At 32.5% G+C, this 22,169-nt stretch overlaps 1 protein-coding gene and 1 long non-coding RNA gene across 2 annotated transcripts; one reads left to right on the forward strand and one right to left on the reverse strand.

Annotated features, from left to right (window-relative positions):
- Positions 1–809: 809 nt before the first annotated feature.
- On the reverse strand, positions 810–2,794 carry LOC107956454 (uncharacterized). Its single transcript, XR_005930638.1, has 5 exons — positions 2,747–2,794; positions 1,862–2,195; positions 1,588–1,767; positions 1,338–1,388; positions 810–1,158 (listed from the first exon to the last, which is right to left on the reverse strand). It is a non-coding gene; the product is annotated as an uncharacterized lncRNA (long non-coding RNA).
- Positions 2,795–4,717: 1,923 nt separating this feature from the next.
- Positions 4,718–7,109, forward strand: LOC107955765 (transcriptional regulator STERILE APETALA). Its single transcript, XM_016891572.2, has 2 exons — positions 4,718–4,798; positions 6,000–7,109. The coding sequence occupies exons 1-2, from the start codon at positions 4,718–4,720 to the stop codon at positions 7,107–7,109; spliced, it is 1,191 nt and encodes a 396-aa protein (XP_016747061.1).
- Positions 7,110–22,169: the final 15,060 nt, after the last annotated feature.

Genomic DNA, 22,169 nt, shown 5'->3' on the forward strand with positions numbered 1-22,169 from the left:
AAAACCTAAGGGTACGTTTGGTTCGCTGTATTGGATTAGAGGTGTATTGGATTAGAGTTGTATTGGATTAGAGGTGTATTGGATTAGAGGTGTAATAGCAAATCAACTGTTTGGTTGAATGTAATGGAATAGAGGCGTAATAGTAATCTTGTGTTTGGTTGAATGGAATAGAGGTGTAATAGCATAATGGAAAAAACTAAAATGACTAGAATACCCTTACCATAAATTTGTTTTGGTAAATGATTATTGTTATTGTTATTTAAATTTTAATAAGATTATTATTATCAATAATAAATAATTTAATCATATTTAAACATAATTATTATTAGATATATTATAATTAAAATATAGAATTTAATAAAATTCTTAATAATCAATATTCTTATATGAATTTACTCAAATAATAATATATGATACTATAAAATATAAATTAACATAATTATTATTAAATATATTATAATTAAAATATATAATTTAATAAAATTCTTAATAATTAATATTTTTATATGAATTTACTCAAATCATAATATATGATACTATAAAAGATAATTTGAAATAATTAATATTAAATATATTTTAATTAAAATATATGATTTAATAAAATTTAAAATAATTATAACTAATAAATTATCTTATATGAATTTGTATAATTTAAAATAATTATTATCTTAGTCAAAATATGACTAATTTTCCGAAGCATGGGAAGAGGATTTATCTAGTAATTTTAAAATTTATCTCAAAAATGCTTAAATTAATAAATTGTAAAAAGAAAAAAGAAAAAATCGAGAGGTATTTGGGTCAGACTCAAGTTATTTCCAAAATGTGTTCGGATGCTTAAATTAATGAATGAAAAATCACATAAGCGATAAAGTGGCAAAACATTTGCATATTATACAGCTTTAAAGAAACTTAGAATACACAACAAATGATGTTTGCATTCTAAAATATGGTAAAAAATATATTGCTTTAACGAAAATACAACAAAACAGATCCCAATACCATGCCCCATGGTTTTAAATTTACCCACTCTTACTTCGACCAAGCGACCGTATCGATTTCAGCTTGTGCACTCCTATATAATTCCAGTCTCTTCACAAGAGCGGATCGGCGTTCCATGATTGCTGGATCCTCATTCAGTAATGCCGATAATCGTTTTTGCTACAAAAGAAATTTCCCAGAAATCATTCACTGATTATTTGTTTCACCAAAATAAGTAACAGACGGTAAGTTGACTCTTATAAACCTTGAAGAATACTAAACTCAATGTCAAAAGATAGAAAAATAGCAGTCAAATTTTATTTGGTACATGAACAATATAAGCAAAGATGGGAATATACCGGAGTTTCACTCATAGCCTTGTGAACCAGATCCTTCAGAATGGAATGAGTCTGAAAAATGTAACAAATGAAATCAATCCAATTTGAAGCATCAGTCTATGACCAACATGATCCCTAGTAAACCGAGACCTTAATAGCAGTTAAAAATTATCAACATTTTTTATGTAAGACAACTAAATAGTAAAGGATAGCAAGAATATTGATACACATACAATGCAAACAATCAAATTAAAGCCATCATTTATTATACCTGAGAGACCAGCCTGTTGAGATTAGTGTAATTCATTGGTTACATGTTGTCGTCTGTATTTGTGGTCTGGAACGTCCAACAAATCGAACAAATCCTGAACCAAAAACCTTTCTCCTTCTTTGGTGGTGCTGCCTTGGTATCCCTCTTGGCAATGAGATCAGCCATGAACTCAACAACAGCCTAATGTAGAAAGAAGTTGAATGAGTTAGTAGCTCATAAGAAATCAAACAGGAAAGGTCCCAGCAAGTTAAATTTGTAGCTAGATTAGCATTACCTGAGCACCCAATTTGATTACTTCTCTTGGTGGAACTTCCAGGGGAGTCTCATCAGCTCGGAAAACTCTCAATTTCGACAATAATCTGAAAGACTCGGGTAAAACTCTGATCTGGTTGTCACTTATGTCCAACTCTTCAAGCATCTCAAAGTTTTTAAATCTGAAAAAGTTTTTCCCCACATTCAATTGATCTCAAGAACCAAAATAGATATTGAAGTAGGACAATACGATGAGACAAAATAATTTGTTTGTTTTTCCTCTTAATGTCATCACAGTACTCTCTTGCAAGCACATTAACCTTCCTTTGATCCATGCCTAACTGGCAAATGTCCGCCTGTCCACATAAAGCAATTACAGCAGCTTTAGATAAATAAAAGTTTGAATTAACATTATAACCTACAAGAAAACATAGAATGTACACAAGAAAGGGTACAGCTTGTAAAAAATAGTCCAGAATAAACTGCAGAAAAATGGAAGGAGATCAATAGCAACAATGCTGGAGATCCTTAACAGTTGTTCTCTACTTAAACTGTCAAACTTAAAATAGCTATGTAGAGGAATATAATAGTAAATTTGGATCTTCAATCAAAAATTGGAACTTTCTTTATTTGGACACATTGAGAAAAAAATTCCAATTACTCCAATAAAAGGATACCAAATGATGTCATAATGAAAATTCTCAATTAGAAAAAGAAAATGAAACAATGGATATCACTTAGAAAATACGCCTAATAAGCATTTATATGGTTAACAAATTGAGTAATTCGTAGAAGTAACTTGAAACAGGGTGACACTCGCACTTTTATTGAGATTTACTTATAAATCTACCTAAAGTTCTCTAAAAGCCTTGGAATCAGGAAAGGATAAAATCCAGAGCAGAAGCACCTTAAGGAAAAATATGTCAGCACACTACATGCATGGGTAAAGAATTTGGGCAACGACAACTCATCTTGCTCACTACGGCCCATAATTTGACAACACCTAGAAAAACACATTTTGTATTCGGAGTCAACAAAAGAATTACTACAAAATATTAATAAAACAAATCAAAAAGATCTTATTAGCCCCACACCTCATTATCCTAGGCAGCTTGTTTCTGCGAGCTATATCCATTACAAGTGGCCAATACTCTGATGCCCTGGAGTTAATTTCATCTGAAGACCACAAGAATTCAACATTTAAAAAGAAACACAATAAATCTAAATGTAGAGCCACAGTATATGAATAAACAAAGTGAATGAAAGAAGTATGTTAGAACTTAGATCTGAAAACAAATGCAGCAAACAACATAAATTTATTGAAAGGGAAATATGCATATAACAATTGTTTAAAAAAACAATAAAATCAATAAAATAACTACGAAGAAGCTAAAACTTTGAAGTCAAATAATCAGAAAAAAGTTAAATTGTCAAATTTCAATCTGTTATGATGTGTTAGGAATAAATAAACAAACCCATAATTAGCTTTTCTGTATAAATCAAATCCATCAAAGAGTTGATTCAATTCTGAGATTCAATCCCTACATCTACAGAGAAATCAATATAAGAGGACTATAAAATTTTGAGGGAAAAAAACTTAAAGATTCTAAAAAAAAAAAGAAACAACGAAAAAAGAAAAAGTAGAATACTAGAGCAATGTGCATTCTGCCAGAAGGCTCGAAGCCATCATAGCAAATGGGTTCAGGTTTATGATTTAGAAGATTTAGCAGTTCATCCTCTTGAATACATTCTTCCCCTACACTTCTTATAATCTTGAACTTTTCTTCTAAACTCATCCTGAAACAATGATTTCAAAATATATAAATATATTTACTCGATTTCCATCTATAAAGAAATAGAAAAACAAAAAATTACAACGAAAATGACTCACTGTGGAGTTGAAGAGGAGGAGGGAGGTTGAGAATCGACGGAGAGAGACTGCATGCCGGAAGACGGTGGGGTCTGATCCACAGGAGATTGGTCCGCCATCGGTTTAGAGAGTACTGCAACGGCATTGGCAAAGGGTTTACAATACAAAGTTGTGATATCAAAGAGAGGTAAAAAAAGAAGGAGAAGATAGCGAGGAGAGTGGAGAAGAAAGCTAGAAGGAAGAAACAGAAGACGGTGGATTTTGGGTAAAACAGAAGCGTGAATGGGGAGGGTAAAACAGGGAGGGTAAACTGAAGCGGCAGCTAATCTGGGCAAAAGAGAGGGATTAGAAATCGGTGGTTTTCACCGATTAGAAAAGTAATGTATTATACGCGTATTAGCAATACATTAAACCAAACGACGGAATAAAGAGGGATTAAGTAGGGCCCACCGATTAGAGGTGTATTGGCTATGCCAATACATCCAACCAAACATGCTCTAAGGCTTTGCTTAAGACTTTTTGGTTTCTTTAGATTATTTATCAGTCAAAGGGTTGCATGTGGCGATGTGCAATGCCAAAAAGCACATGGAACCCAATTTTTATTTTTTATTATAAATATAAACTTATAAAAACCGATGTCTCCTTGTCATTTCAGAGACAAGGGTCTTCTCATATTTTGGTTTTGCTTGAAGCCCAGAGGCTTAGTTTGGGTGACTTCTATTTTGTTCTTTTCTTTTGTGTTGGCATATATATTATTGAGTAGAATATGATTCTGGAGTCTCAGACCCTTTCTTTTTCGTTTTATCTTCTATTATTTGCAGAACAACAATGACCCAAATAAAATTTAAATCAAAGATTAGCTGAAGAAGGTTTTGGATTTTCTTTTTGTTGTTCGTTGCTGTGGTTTGTGGTTCAGTATTTACTCGTTGCATAAATCATTTTATAAATAAGATCATGCATAGAGATGGTCCCAATAAAGCGAGTGATAAATAATATATGAATAATACTATGTGGAATGGAGTGGAGCAGCAGGTATGTGGGAAGAAGTGGAAGTATGGGGTAAGAGTCCAAGAAAAAGAGCAGGAAAAGGTAAGCTGGGGAAGGCTATTAGATTCTCTGCTTTTAAAAACACTGCCCTTTGGCCAATCCTTTCTAGGAAATGAAAGTGAGTTGAATATTATAAATTATATATCTAAACTCTCTATGGACCACAGCTAATACTTCCCCCTTCCTACTTTTTCTACATTGTTTGTTATTAGTATTCTTGCGGTATCAAATATTTCATAGTTCGGTATATACTTTATATTAAAAAAATTAATTATTTGATATCAAATGTATTTGATCATAACCATCATTTAGCAATCAAACCAATAAATTAGTTTTTGTAGCTTCGAAAATTGACTTTTGTAACTATTGATTTAACCCTATTTGTTAAGACCGGTAATATAAATTTTTTTTAACACATTTCATTTTAATTCAAACTCTTCAGCCTTCTAAATGTCTAGAAAAGTTTTCTCATTGTCTTCCACATTTGCAAAGATTTTATCTGAACACCTGAGCCCGAGGATTCTTTGTCATTTTCTTGCAGCTGTTGATTTTATAGCTTTTGTTCAGAGGCCATCAGCTCTGATTGAAGAAACCCAGAAAAATGGATTAATTAAAAGTTAAAAGAACGAAAAAGTAGTTTGAAAAAAAAAAGAAAAAGAGCTGTCACAGTCTTTCTGAAAGTAGGATATGAGATTAGGTCTTCAGTACTTCCACAAAGCCTATTAACGTTCAAAGACAAGTCGATTCAAACAATTACTGCATATTTTGAAAAAGTGGAAAGGAAAGAAAATCTGTCAACGGAAACAATACAATACCCATCTTTTCATTAAGAGCTCTGCAATATTCTGACATCTGAACCCTAAAGCAACTTTCCCTGATGATCTCTCTATTGCTTGTTCCTCTCGTCATTAAAATTCTATGATGCGCATGGCGTTACTTGGGTCATTGTTAAAGCAAGGGCTTTGCCCAATTTTAACCAAATCCTCCAGTCTTTTCGTGATGCAATAATCAACTTGTCTTTTACTTGTAATATATTTCGTGTTCAACTCTAATTTCTTTGTTTGTGCATTATATATATTTGCGTTATTATTCCTATTTTTGTTGGCTGGCTTCTGTCTTTACAGTTATTATTATGTCGATGTTTAGCTCTTATAACTGCGCTTTTATCTTTTCAACTTTAAATTTTAATTTATGAATATTTTGTTTGTTGAATAGTTCATACGTAAAATTTGTTTGCATGAAGGTTTGTTCCACTTGGCAAGCTGTCTCTCGGTCTGATCCACTGTGGCACCGTCTCACAAGCGTCATATGGGGTCGCACCCACCGCATGCACACCACGTGGCATGAGGAATACGTATACCGTCATCAAACGTCTCAGAATTTTCGTCTTGGGAGATCGGTTCACGTGACACTCCACTTCGATCCAACCGGCGTGGACATCCCCGACGGGCTGACCTGCCGTTGCCTTACCCTTTCCGAGACCCACCTTGCTTGTGGCTTCGCTGATGGCACCGTTCGCCTCTTCGACCTCGCCACCCGCCTACACGTTGCTACCTTCCACCCCCAGCACGGGGACCGTTTTGGCCGTTTCTCACGCGCCGTATCCGGCATTATCATCACGGACCCCAGGATTATTTTCGCCACGCTGGATGGAGACATCTACGTGGCAATCATAGAAGGCCAGCACCAAGCGCGCAGGGCTCACATTGGAAACATCGTGGACGACGGTTCATTGGTGGATTTCACCGGCTGTGGGCGCTGGTGGGTGGGCCTTTACGCCGGGGTGCCCGGCCGTGCTATCCACATTTGGGATGGCAACACTGAAGAGCTCGTTTATGTAAACACAACTTTAACCGACCGAGAGTCCTTGAGGGGTTGGCACATGTTGACTGAGTTGACCGAAGCCATAGGCCGTGTCAGGGTGACGAGTGAGGAATCAGCGGTTGCTTGTACGAGTAATAAGTACGTGGTTTTAGACTTGAGAAACCCAGCGTTTCCATTGCACGACAGGGAGAGTGCGAGAGGCTTTATCGTGAATTCCTTTGACACGAACAACGAGGCGTTCATTATTGTGGACAACCGTGGCAGGGCAATCGTGCGACGGGCGGACACATTAGAAGAGTTATGTAGATTCAACACACGGCACGGGAACCTAATGGGTTGCATGAACTTGGGGTACGCACTGTTGTGCGCAGCGGGTGTAATAAGGGTATGGGGAATAGAGCACGGGCAATACTTGTATAGCTTCGGTGAGAACATAGGGGCCGTGAGCGCGATGGCGGGAGATGACCGGCATGTTGCAGCGGCCAGCAGTAATTCGACCATCCACCTATGGGATTTTGGTGCACAGTAGGCTGAAGGGTAAGGGTAGGAATCGATCCTTTTAGGGCATAGGCCCCATGCCATGGTGGAAGGGAAGGGAGTCAGAATACAAAAGTCATTGATGGAAAGAGTGGGAGATGTTGACTGTTTTTGGGGACTTTTGTTTAGGTTTCGAAAGAGGATAAATAGTGGGGAAGGATAGTGTCGTCAGTATTCGATTGATGATTTCCCATTGGAAACTGGTTTAATAGGCGTTTTTTTCAGTTAAAATTAACCAAGGAAAAGACAAGACAAAAGTACAAAATCCTTTAGTTCCTATTAGCTCTGAACTAGATCACATCTTTTATCTTTTTGCAGTAGTGCTTTTCTCTAGTACTTGTAGTCTTGATTTTAAGGGGAAACTGCCAAACGCTATGAAAACAAAATTTCCTTTTTGGGCTTATATTATTAATTTAAATATTACGTATCAGATATTTTAATTTTGTTTTAATTTTACCAGATAAAATCATCTTAGATATCAGCTTTTTTTTTTCTTTTTTTTACGTTGGACTTACAAAAATTTTTAATTTGGTAAATATTATTGAAATTGTTATGAATATTTTATTAAATGAATGTTTATCATGATTAAAATAAAGTTTTGATATATTTTAAATTTATTTTAAATTTTAATAGTTATTAGAATTAGATTTTTATTTTTTTTATATGTCTTATGTTTATAAATATAGACTTTGATGAAGCATTGTAATTATTTTTTTATCAATAAAGTACATTTTATATTATTTTCATATTTTATTTATTTTTTATTCTTCCAATCTCTCTTTATTTTATAACACGTTATCAGTACGATCTTACTTAAAGTGATAGTTTCGTTTATCGATTATTAAATTTATTCTACATGATTTTTAATTTCTTTGACAACAAGATGTAAAGTTTTTATAGGAAGTTTTTTTTATTTAATGTTTCATATCTGATTATTATTTTTCATTCTTCTTTCATTATATGTTATCATTGTTTTGATTAACTTATTTTACTTTTTGTATTTAAGGATGATGAAAGATTTGATACCGTTATCCATATAAAATTAAGAATATTTTCGAATTATTTCATACCTTCTAGTGATGACAATGATGTTAAAGATCTTATGTATATTTTATTATGTTTTATTTATTATTTATTATAATTAGAGACCAATCATGACAACATATATAGATAGACTTTCATTTGAAATCTCACGCATGTTTGCGATGGTAATTATGAAATAAAGAATCTATTGGGATGTTTATAAGTCCGTCCTACTAGATTTGTTGTATTCCCCGAAGTGAATGTAAACATAAAGAAAATAAAAGATATACTCATTGACCATTAAAAGTGAGAATATAGTAATAATAAGATAACAATGAGTTCTCAAGATAATTTTCAGAGGGTAAGGATAACTTATGTTATCAATGTGATATGAAAAATTATTGGCCACATATATGGCGTATGCCCAAATATTTTGTTTCTGTTAATATTTTTAGAGGAATGATATAAAAATGTAGTAAGAATTCTATCATTACAGATAGAAAATATTTATCTTATATGGTACTGAAACAAACAAATATTATTCCAATATTTGATAATACAAAATTAGTTGAATGCTCAAGAAGAGGTAATATATCACTATCTAAAAAGCAAAAATTTGTGATGGTTAATGCATTACTTTTAAAAGTTATTTGTAATGGATCTCATATTGAGATTGTGAATGAGGAAAATATTATATTTCATATGAATAAAAAAAATGGATTAAATTATTAATTTTAATATTTATGATATTCTTTTTCATCATCTATATTAAAGGGTTGAAAGCCAAAAATTTTTTATTGTGAAAGATCTACTCATGAGCGATAGAATATGATAATTCTATCTAAAGCTTATTATGGTTGGATGCACCTAAAGTTGCAAGTTTTTTAAAAAAAATATGAGTATAACTCTACAGTATTTAGAATAAGTTCTCAATTAAAATTACGTGATAAAATATTACTAATGAGAACTTGCAAGAGAGAAAGCTTATGTACAAAAAGTCATTAGTTATATACATGTTGTACACTTGGAAAATAAGATCCACTTTCAAAGTTTACTATTAATAGATTTTTGGGCATTTGAAGATTTTGGCATATTCCTTGAAGCGAATATTGCATACAATTATTCGGAAATTATATTTATTGACTTGGTGGCATTATAGACTTCATATTGATTTAGACATTTCCAGTAGTAAATGTCACAATAGTACTTATATGTGGGTACAAATTAAAAGAAATGATAATAAAATTATCAATTTGTTACAATTTAGTACAATTGAAACACATGTCAAAGTAAACCAGAAGTTTACTAATGCAAATGTGTTTACTACTTGGCGTGACCAATTAGACTATCCTGGATCGTATATGATGCGAAAATTAATTGAGAATTCATATGGACATCCATTAAAGAACCAGAAGATTTTTTAATTTAAAGAATTCTCATTTGTTGCTTGTTCTTAATAAAAATTGGTTCTTAGAAACTCACTAGCTAAAGTTGAGATTTAATGTCTTGTATTTCCGAAATGAATATGGGCCCATTCATCTACCATGTGGATGGTTTTGATATTGTATGATTTTGGTAGATGCATCTACAAAATAATCACATATGTTATCAACTTGCAACCTTTCGTTTGCGAGATTGCTTATTTAAATGATTAATTTCAGATTATGCAATTAAAGCAATTTATCTTGCTAATGTTGGTGAGATTACATCCCAAGTTTTCAATGATTATTGCATGTCAATTGGGATAAAAGGTGAACATCCTGTAACTCATGTTCACACACAAAATGATTTAGCTGAATTGTTTATCAAATGCCTCCAACTAATAGCTAAACCATTACTTATGAGAACAAAACTTTCTATTTCAGCATGAGATTCATGCTTGTATTAATTTACATGTTGTACGCATCAAGCCAATAAATTATAAATACTCCCCATTACAATTGATTTTTGGTCAAGAGCCAAATATTTCCCATCTTACAATTTTTGGATGTGCGGTATATGTTTCAATTGCTCCACCATTACGCACAAGTCATTATAAGAGATTGGGAATGTATATTTATATGAGTCTCCTTATAATATTTTTGAGTAATTAATTCGAGATTTAATTGTGACATGAGTTGTTAGTTTTCCTAACATTAGGGGGAGAGAAACAATAACTTGTAAAGAGTTAGGGATAGAGTAATTGAACCAAAAGTTCAATAAGGATAACTCATTACAAGTTAACTGTTAGATGTATTTACAACCTTAGTGAGAATAACCAAGTGTTATATACCATCTAATATTTTAATTTGAATCAAAGTCCCAGTAGGACAATCAGTTAGAATAAATAATAGATTGATGGTTCCAAAGATGAAAATTATTCTAGATGGTCATATAATGGAGGTGGGTGCTCCAGAAGAGACCCAAGACATAATTAATAAGTAAAAGTTCAGAAGAGATTCAGGTACCTGAAACTGAATTTTAAAATAATGAAAATAAGAGATCTCGATAAGTTATATCAATTCGAGAAAATGTGGAATCGAATAATAAAAGTGGTTGACAATAATTTTGCATGCAATATTATTATTAAAATAATGAAATAAAATGAGGATCTTAAATAAATCTATTGAGATATATAGATATGGAATAAATTGATCAAAATAGAAAGATGCAACTTAAGTACAATTAAATTCGTGGAGTTTTTGGATTAGTAGTCCAAATATCTAAAGGTATAAAGCCAATAGGGTGCAAATGAAATAATTTTGTAAAAGTGTAATAAAATTATAAAGTTTTTCGTTAAGTACTGATATTGATTATGAAAAGATATAATATTCTTTTGTGGTGGATCAATAAATTTTAGATATATTATTAAATTGACAATTCATAAAAGATGTAACTTTCATCTAATGGTTATTGTTACAACCTTTTATGAATCACTATATAGTAAATTTTATATTAAAATCCTTGAAGGAGTTAGGATGCTAAAAGTATATTGAAATTCTCGATAAATTGTTCATTTATATGAATTGGAATAATTTGAACATATGTGGTAAATTTGTGTAGTTGAAGGAGGTTTATAAAATGATCCAAAATACCTATTTGTGTTTTTATATAAGAATCATTATTAAAATTTGTTGTGATTATTGTTGAATCTCCTGAAGAGATCAAAATATATTTCCCCAAATTTCCCTCACTAATGACTTTTAAAAGAATAGTAATATAAATGCTTAGAAAATATATTCAAATAGTCATTTGAAAAACTAGTATTCAAGATTGAATACGTAGACTATGATAAAATATATGATGTTTTCATAAAGGGAAGTAAATACGCGTTGTACTCTTTTCCCTTAACCGAGGTTTTGTCCCATTGGGTTTTCCTGGTAAGGTTTTTAATGAGGCAGCATATTATGCATATTATAGATTGTGTACTCTTTTTCCTTCATTAGGTTTTTATCCCACAGGGTTTTTCCTAATAAGGTTTTAATGAGGCACACTATCTACCAATGGACATCCAAGGGGGAGTGTTATGAATATCTTATTAAGTGGGTGTCCATCATGATCAAGATAAAGTTTTGATGTACTTTAAATTAGATCTCTACTTCTTTTATACTTCTTATGCTTATAAATAGAGACTCTTATGAATCATTGTAATCACTCCTTTTTGATCAATAAATTACATTTTTTATTGCTTTCATATTTTATTTGTTCTTTATTCTCCTCATCTCTCTTTTTTTTTATAACAGATATTTATTTTTTTTCTCTTGTTAAATTATTAATGCAAAGATGATGTGGTTTTTTAATTAATATAGTGATAAATTTAATTTTAAATATTTACAATAATTTAATTTTTAATTTTTAATTGAGTAAATTACACTATTAGTTACTAAATTATGATTAAGTTTTTGTTTTGATTACTTAACTAAAATTAGTTACAATTTGGTAGGAAAATTTTTGAAAAAAAAAAGTTGGTCATTTAACTGACTTTTTTAGTTAGTATAATAACAACTTTGACCTTTAATTTTTACTTTTTGTCAATTTAATTTTGATTATGTATAAAATGATAAAATGTTGAATTTTTTTTTAAAGTTAGAAAATTCTAAAAAAATAAAATTAAGAAAAGTAGAAAAAAATTTTCAAAAATATATAAAGTAAGAAAATGAGGGAAAATTGTTTTTAAACCCTTCACATTTATAATTCTCTGGATGGAAATATTCAATACTTATTTTCTAAAAAAGAATAGAAACAAATAAAAGCATTGAGCAAAATTATTGTTTCAGTGTTTTTAAAACATCCCACACCTGACCTAATCTTCAAACTCGAATGTAAGACACCACATTCGTTGCCGGAGCAACTCGAGCTACTTCTACTTCTAATTCAATGTAAACATCAAACATTAATAGATTTATATTAATACATTCACATTGATTTAGATCATTTTAGCCATTTAAAATAATTAAGTTTTTTTTTGTTAGCTTTGATTTTCAATTGTTTTGATATAACAAACTTCATTATAAAATCCCTTAATCAAATTTCCATAAGTTATTTCAATATTATCCAAATATATTTTCAAGTGTTACGATCTCAAAAACAAAGTTTCTAAATAATTTAATCTTTCTCCAAGTTTTTAAGAACCCCTAAGTCATTTAAAATGTTTCTAGACACATTTTTTGCAATTTCTAGTCTTGTCTAAAGACACAAGCTGAGACAAACCAACATTGAAGCTAAAAATGCTTCAAAGGAACCATGTCTCGAGACAAGACTAGCCAACATCGAAGTAAAGATATAGCTCCAACAATCATATTTTGTTCTTCCTATCTTGAGACAAAGGGTTTGCGTCTCGAGACATATTATCGCAGGCTACTTTAAATGCACAAAATAAATGCTCCTAATGGCTAGAAACTCCTTCCAACGGCTCCAAACGTCTAAAAATCAGTTAAAGGGTATATATTCAATCAAGATCACTTAAAGACATAATAGAAGAACATCCAAGCATTTTAATCAAGAAAAAGACTCAAATTCTTTATTTCTTCATTTTCTTTTGTACACATCTCTTTATATGCTTATTGTTAAATCTATTTATCATTCTCATTTCAATTCTTTGAGAGAGCTTAAGACTTGTAAACACACATGTAATGTCTCGATTTTTAGCCTAGTCGGAACAGTGGTTTCGGGACCCTAAATCTGACATAGTAAATCTTGTTTTTATTATATTTTTATGGTCTATAGTTTCACGGAATTATTTCGTGAAAATTTTGTTCAAAAATTCTGACGTTTGGCCACTTAGTTTAGTCAAAAGGACTAAATCGTAAAAAATGAAAAAGTTGAGTTCTACATGTTAGAGGTGTCCAATTGATATGAGATTTTAAATTAGAGGTCTTAAATGGTACTTAGACCATTTTTTTAGTTATTGGACAAAAATGGGCATGGAGAGATAAAATTTCAAAGAAAGGCTAAAAGGGCATTTTGGTCATTTAGTGAATAAAAGAATAAAAAGGGAAAAACAAGTCAAAATTGTGTCCATCTTCTTCCTCCCTTAGCAAAAATTTTCAAGACACCATAGCTAGGGTTTCTTCAACTTTCAAGCTTGATAGTAAGTGCATCCTAGCCACGTTTTTAATGCTCTTTACGTTTTTGAAGTTGTATTGACCCGATCTTTCCATTTCTGCCATTATTTCGAAGTAGGGATCATGTTTAAAAATTTACCCATGTGTGACATGCATGTATGTTGATGTTTAATGGTAGAAAATGAAAGTTTGATGTGTAATAAACAACTTTTACTAGGTGATTTTTCATGAAAATAGCTAAAAGGGACCTATTTGTAAAAGTTGTAAAATGTGTAGTAAAAATCTAATTTGATGAAAAATTGTGGGCTGATATGAGCATGTGTGTGGGTCAGCTAGGCTTGGGTAACAAAGAAATTGAATGCATTTCATTTTATGAGCCTAGGGACAAAAATGTAAATATGTCAAAGGGGTAAAAATGTAATTTTTCCATAGTATGATTTTTGGATTGAATTGAGTAATGTGATAATTAAATAAGCTAAATTTGCTATTATAGATCAGGATAAATGAAGTTCCGACCTTGATCGGGGAAAAAACAAGGTTATTGATGATTAGATCCATTTATACTATTTTTGTACCAAGGTAAGTTCGTGTGTAAATAATGCAACTTATATTATGTATTTAATATCTTGTTATTGCATGACTTGTACAATTATCATGATGGATTCGTTCGGCAAAGATTTGATACGGTGAAATTCCTGGTTGAACCTTAGAAATAGTTAGAATACAAATGTCATGACATTAGGGTTATGAGTTTACGTGTAAGACCATATCCAGGATATGGCATCATTATGAGATTTCGTGTAAGACCATGTTTGGGACATGGTATCAATATGAGAATCATGTAGGACCATAGCTAGGCTATTGGCATCGATATGAGATCCCATGTAAGATCATATCTGGGATATGTCATTGGTATGATTTTATGTGTATGCTGTAATATCCTAATTTTGGGCCTAGTCGGAATGGTGGTTTTGAGACCACAAATCTGAGATAGAAATAATTATTTTATAATTATTTTGAGGTCTATGATATGATTGCATGATTGTGTGAAAATTTCGTGAAGAAATTCTATGCATAAAGTGCTTAATTTGAAATTAGGGACTAAATTGAATAAATTGTAAAACTTGTGTTCTAGAAGCATTTTGCATAAAATTGAATTAGATTATTAATTAGAGGTCCTTAAAGAGTAATTTGACCAATTTCTAAAAAAATTTTGGACAAAAATGGGCTTGAAAGGGTAAAAATTTAAAGAATAGTAAAAAGGGCATTTTGGTCATTTAGGGGTAAAATGAATTAAAAGACAAATTTTAAAACCCAAATGTGTCCATCTTCAACCCCATGGCCGAATATAGAAAGGAGAAACCATGGCTAGGGTTTTTCAAGCTTCCAAGCTCGATTGTAAGTCCGTTCTAGCCTCGTTTTTAATATTTTTTTACGTTTTTGGAGTCCCGGTAACTTGATTTAGCTTATGCTAGCAATAATTTAACCTAGGGTTTATATTTGGAAAAATACCCATAGGTGAAATTTGTATATTTTGGTGTTTTATGATAGAATATGAGGTTTTAAATTATGTTAGGCAATTTGTGCTACTCGATTTTAAGTGAAAACGAGCAAAATGGCTTAATCGGTAAAAATACCTAATAGTCATAAGTACATGTTAGAGTGAGAATTTGATGTTACCATAGAAGGGAAAAATGATCAGCATGTCATAAACATAAGAAAATAGGCTGAAGTTTAATTTACGAGCTTTGGGGAAAAAGTGTAAATATGCAAAAGTTTAAGGGCAAAATTGTAATTTTTCCAAAATATGATTTTGGGTCAATTTGAATAATGTGAGTCCTAATTAGACTATATTTTAAATAATAGAGCAAGGAAAACTGAAATTCGGGCTAAAATGGGAAAAAATACCAAGTTGTGGACGAAATGGTAAAAGTAGCCATTTTCGCATACGAGGTAAGTTCTTATGTAAATGTTGGTAACATAGTTATTATTTTAAATGTTTTAATGTTATTTAAATGATATGATAATTATTATGAAATATTATACTTGTGATAATTGTTTGATAATATGTCAAATTATGTGATATACTTGGAAAATGTGAAATACTACCGAGTATCGGTATCGGCATTCCATAGAAGATGGTTGAGACACATGATTGGGAAAAAGGTCCCGTTAACCTTAGGAATGGATTAGGTTACAAGTGACATGTCACTAGGATATTTGGGCATCCGAACTCGTTGAGTTGAGTCCGAGTTCACTTATGGATACGAATGTCCGAACTCGTTGAGTTGAGTTCGAGTTCGAGAGATGTAACTAGGCATCCGAGCTCGTTGAGTTGAGTCCGAGTTCACTTATGGATGCGAACGCCCGAGCTTGTTGAGTTGAGTCCGAGTTCACTTATGGGCGGGTTACATGGTAGCTTGGCTACATATGTGGCACTTATGTGCAAACTTTCCATGTATCCGAACTATATTCCGATGTGTTCAACGGGTAAAATTCTACTCAAATGGAGGAATACTCGAGATAAAAGGGACGTATTGGTAAGTGTTGTGAAATGGATACTTTGAATAAGTATGTACTTAACCCTCGGGTTGAAAACTCGATATAACAACAATATGGGTAAGATGATAAATGAAAATATGATATGAATGTCTTAGTGATGATTATGCAAATGACGTTTTATGTTTGCTTTTATGGTTATGTTACTTGCTATTCGCATGTGAACTTACTAAGCATTTATGCTTACTCCCTCCTTTTCATTCCTTGTAGTTTTGACAAGCCAGCTCGAAAATCGGGAACGGTCGGAGGCTCGCTCACACTATCCGTGTATCATCTTGGCATAATGGCTTGTATATTTTGAGCATGGCATGTATAGCATTATAATCATTTTGTGTATATGGTCTTATGGTATGGTTATTGAGTAGTATGGAAATGCTTGGTAATGATTAGCCATTGGAATGGCTAATCATGATCATATTTGGTGTTATGTATGCTAAATTGCTAGCTAATCCATGGAAACCATGAAATAGGTAAAATTTACCATGAAATAGATTTAGACAGCAGCAGTTACGTGAGTTTGAAAAATCATTACAAATAGCAGAGATATAATTAGATGATGAATAAAATATGGAATTGAAGAATTATGAGTCTATTTTCATATGGATGGAACAAAACAGGTATATGAGTTATATTTTATGAGATGTTTAAATGTGAAACAGGGCCAGAGCGATTTCTGGATCCCCTGTTCTGACTTTAACAATTCATCATAAATTTTAAAAAAATAATTAGAAGTCATGATTTATGTGTACAGATTCCTTATCGAGTCTAGTTTTATTAAAAATAAACGGCATAGTCATTGAAACTCTATACAGGGAGATATTTGATTCGTAATATACAGAGGTCAGAGCAGTCGAACCCTAAAACAGGGGAGACTTTAACTAATAAACTGTACTAATTGGCTTGACCAAAAATTCTAAAAAAAATTTAGTAAATATATATATGAGTCTAGTTTCAGGAAAAATTTATGGAATTGGATTTCGAGTTTTGGAACTCGAGATATGAATTTTTAAGTAACTGTGACGCAGATTGCTAGCTTGACTCGAAATTTTAAAAATAAATTGTTTGAGTTGTTTAAGTAATGAATTAAGTCTGTTAACACCTCGTTTTCGACTCCGGCGACGGTCTCGGGTACGGGGCGTTACATATGCGATTCTCGAATTCCAAGTGGTTCAACGGGTGATTTAAAGATTATGTCAAAGATGTGAAAGGTTATGATTATGTTATGAAGGGATATAGGTACGTACGCAAAACTCATGAGAAATGATCTCGGTTTAAGATACACTATTGGTAAGGATGCAAATGAGTAAGATATGTCTATGATCACTTGATGATTTTGTGCTAATTTACATCATGTTATGTGTATGTTATTGTACGTTTAAATTTGATTATTATTTACATGCTAACTTACTAAGCTTCAAGCTTACCCCCTTCCTTTTCATTTCTTATAGTGTCATCAAGCCAGCTCAGGGATCGAAGACGGTCGGAGATCCATTCACACTATCAAATTATCGTTTTGGGTACTTATGATTCCATTATTTTGAGTTATGGCATGTATAGGGACTTGGTGTTTTTGTGATATGTGTCATTATTGATTTGGTCAAGTGTGTTGGCTTGTAATGATAATTGATTCATTTTGTAAATGGTCATATGGTATTGGCTAATATTGGTTAAGTATACATACATATGATGATGCCTTTCATGGATGTGGTTATTGCATGGTTTGTGATGATAAGTATAAGATGTTGTATGTGATAGAAAATAGCATGAAATTTATGTGTGGATGTCTTGGTTGTGGTTGAATTGGTAGTATGTATATACTTAGATTGGTGTTGTTTGATGTTGTGTATGTAACATCCCGAAATAGGGCCTAGTCAGAATAGTGGTTTCGAGACCCCAAATTTGACGTAAGAAAATTCATTTTTATTATATTTTTATGGTCTACAATTTCACAGAATGATTTCGTGAAAATCTCGTTAAAAAATTTTGACGTTTGGGCACTCAATTTGGTCAAAAGGACTAAATTGTAAAAAGTACAAAAGTTGAGTTCTACATGCTAGAGGTGCCCAATTGATATGAAATTTTATATTGGAGGCCCTTGTCTGGTAATTATACCATTGGTTAATTTTTTGGACAAAAATAGACATGAAATGGGTGAAATGGAATATTTTTAAGTTAGGGGCATTTTGGTCTTTTAGTAATTAAAATAATAAAAAGGGAAAATAAACCAAAATTCATGCCTATCTTCTTCATCCAGCCGAAAATACCATGGAAGCCATGGCTAGGGTTTGGTTCAAGCTTCCAAGCTCATTTGTAAGTGATCCCGAGCCTCGTTTTTAATGTTCTTTACATTTTTGAAGTCCCGGTAACCCGATTTACCTATTTCTACCATTATTTTGAGCTAGGGTTTATGTTTAAAAATTTACCCATGAGTGACATGCTGGTGTTTTGAGGTTTAATGGTAGATTATTCATGTTTATGGTTAGAGAAACAACTTTTACTAAGTGATTTTCGATGAAAATGTTCGAAAGGACCGTTTTGCAAAAGTTATAAAATTGGTCATAAAAGGGTGATTTAGTGGAAATTTGGGGCTGCTATAGTTATGAAAATGATTCGGCTAGGCTTAAAATGCAAGGAAATTGAATAAAAATCATTTTACGAGCCTAGGGGCCAAAGAGTAAATAAGTGAAAGTTTAAGGGTCAAAATAAAAATTTGTAAAAGCATGATTTATGGACCCACTTGAATAATTTGAGTAATAAATGAGCTATATTTGTAATGTTAGATTAAGAAAACAAGATTCGGGCTTAGAACGAGGTTGAATGAGGTTAACGAATAATTCGAAATAATTAGCCGTACTCGGAATCGAGGTAAGTTCGTGTGTCAATAATAATGCAATGCTTGTTTAAATTAAAAATTCCTTATTGTCATTGTTTGAATGGCATGAGTGAGTACATTGAAAGGTGATGGAATGAGTTCATGATGTGAAAATATGATATGAAACAATGATGCATGAAATTCAAGAGAATAATGATACATGATTAGTAATTGCATAATTAATGTGACATTGTATGATATCTTTAATGCCTTGATATAATGTGAAATGTAAATATTTCATTTCTACCATGTATTATGTGTTTTGATGTTTCATGTATTATGTAGCACCCCCAAACTCGGCCCAGACGTTAAGGCCGAATCCGACGTGCCACATTGAAGTCAAAAACCCGTGTTCCCTTTTTAGTGTTTTAAAAGCCGACTTTTGTTAAACTAACCAAGTGAATGGAAGCTGGGCACCAGGTAGGTATCCATAACAGAGGAGGTGAGCCATGAAGGCTGCTTAAGTACCAAGCTCTCCGATTGGATCCAATCCTAGACATGTCCACATCCATTGACACACTTGGTTATAATAAGTTGAAATTTCTTTGAGTGGTTATCTTTGGTAAATCGAGTGTTCGTGACGTCGTGTTATTTAAAAAAAAAGTATCGTTTTGAAATCACGCCCTAAGTCTAGCCCATTTGAATTATTATCCATAAATTTAAAGTTATTTAAAATAATATAATCCCAGAAAATCAAAGAAGAAAATAAAGTTAAAATGGCCTTATTACAACCCAAAAATTAAATAGTAATTAAAAATAACTTAAGAAAACCAGTCTCTTTTTCAAACCCAAAAGTATTCACCATGGCCACTCTGAATCCCCTCCGGCTCCAAGTCACCCACATCAAGGCTCACCTGCAAGGTTAAAGAAGGGGTGAGTTTAGGGAAACTCAGTGTGTAAGGAAAACCCATTCAAAATCGAAGTCAGCTCAAGCCCATTGGGCCTAAGCCCATTCAGGTAATAGTGATACTGGGCCAGAGCCCTTTTCAGATTACAATAAACTGGGCCTTAGCCCCTTATTCAGATAACAGTATGACCCATAGGCCCATTTCAAAATACATGCAACATTAATAAACATATGCAAGCCCATTTGGGGAGACTACTCAAACCCACCAACCACTACACTCCACCCGTACCAGCCCTACACTCCATGTGGGGAATAGTTCAACCCACCCAGTCCAACACTCCACAGTTGCAGCCTTGCTGCTCAGTTAACAGTAAATTGAGGCAAAGCCTCCAGTACGTGGACAAGCCACTTTCAGTACTTCCTCCGTCAATATCCCAGTCCCATGCATCAGATAAGAACAACATGGCATGCATTAAATAACAACAGTCAAACATGCATTTAAGTCAATTTAACCCTAGAGGTATTTCAGTAATTTATCTCCTAGTGGTAAAACTGTAAATTTTCCACTTTTAAAGGTATTTCAGTAATTTATCTATTTTAGGGTTTTTCATGCATATTCCTACCTTTCACGTACTAACAGAATTACGTACTGAGGGTTCTTACCGAATTGGGCCCGTTGGCCCATCATTCCAATTTTGGCCCATTAAGCCCAAAAATATCGAGGGCACATAAATCATGCACTTTGCAGTCCAAACATTGCAGCTTACCAAAAACATTAATCGATTTACCTCACGAGCATTCGCACACTCGCAGATCTACAAAATACCAATTTTCGGCATTTCGGCTTTTCGACTTTTGCCGATCTAGACTAAGAAAGAGGGTGTTAGTTACACACTTGTTTGCAATGATATGCTGACGAGATCCACACACGAACTGCCTACAATTGGATTACTAACACGTTAATCTAACTATTCAAATACGAACTACGTATTAACCCCTTACAATATTCGGCCGACCACACCTACAGATCATAGTAAGCTTATAAGAAACCATTAAGCAACTCATTAACAATTTTTTTTGTCAATGTTTACCACATGATCAAAATTTCACTGTAAGCTGTCTTCCTAAGCAACAGTCACTAAATCATTTATAACTGGAGCTACGAAACTCAAATCAAGTGCCGTTAATTTTCCCTGAAAATAGACTCATTTATCTTCTATCCATAAAATTTTTAGAATTTTTGGTTTAGCCAATCAATACCAGATTTTTCTCAAAGTTTCCCATGTTTCACTGTTTGACTAACCTGACCACTCTTCATTATGAATCAAATTTCTTATTGTACAGAATTCAAAATATGTTCTCATTTATTTCATTTGCAACTAGACTCATTAAGATTTAATTACATAATTTATTCAGCTTCTAATTTATCTCCCACAATTTATGGTGATTTTCCAAAGTCACGTTACTGCTGCTGTCCCAAGCAGATTTATTACCAAATTCACTTTTTCACACATAACTTGCATGCATGTTATTTAAACATGTATATCACCAATAAATCATCACATATCTATGATTTTTACTTAAGCATAATCTCCATTTCATCATTTTAAAGCATAATATGTTAGCCGATTTTTCCCTTTAGCATCTAAGGCACATGCATGATCATTTGTTTGGCTCAACTTCACCTATCTTCCATTTTTCATCAAAAGAACATGAAACAACAACCATTTCCTTCATTTCAATTCATGACCAAATGCTCACAACACACCCAAAAACCAAAATATGCTTCAAGAGTTAAGGTAGAATTAAGAAGAACTCATGAACATCAAGATAGAAGTAAACTACCATGAACTTACCTTCAATTTTCTCCCCCAAGTGACCGAACATTCAAGAGCTTTCTCCTCTCCTTTCTCTTCTCTAACTTTCGGCTATGATGAACAAAGATGGACAAAACCTTGTTCTTTTCACCCCTTTTTCTTTTAATAAAATTTCATATTTCATCCATTTAATTCTTTAATACAAAAGACATGAAATGCCCATCATGGAACATTTACCTAACCCATTATCATGGAACATTTACCTAACCCATTTTTAATTGTTATCAATTTGTACCATAAATTATGGATATCAAGTGCACATATTGTCTTCAACAACATGATGGCCGGCCGCTTCATGTAAAATGGGAGGTTTGTCATGCAAATCCTCCTA

This window comes from Gossypium hirsutum, chromosome A07 (assembly GCF_007990345.1).
Source record: "Gossypium hirsutum isolate 1008001.06 chromosome A07, Gossypium_hirsutum_v2.1, whole genome shotgun sequence".
Classification (NCBI taxonomy): domain Eukaryota; kingdom Viridiplantae; phylum Streptophyta; class Magnoliopsida; order Malvales; family Malvaceae; genus Gossypium; species Gossypium hirsutum.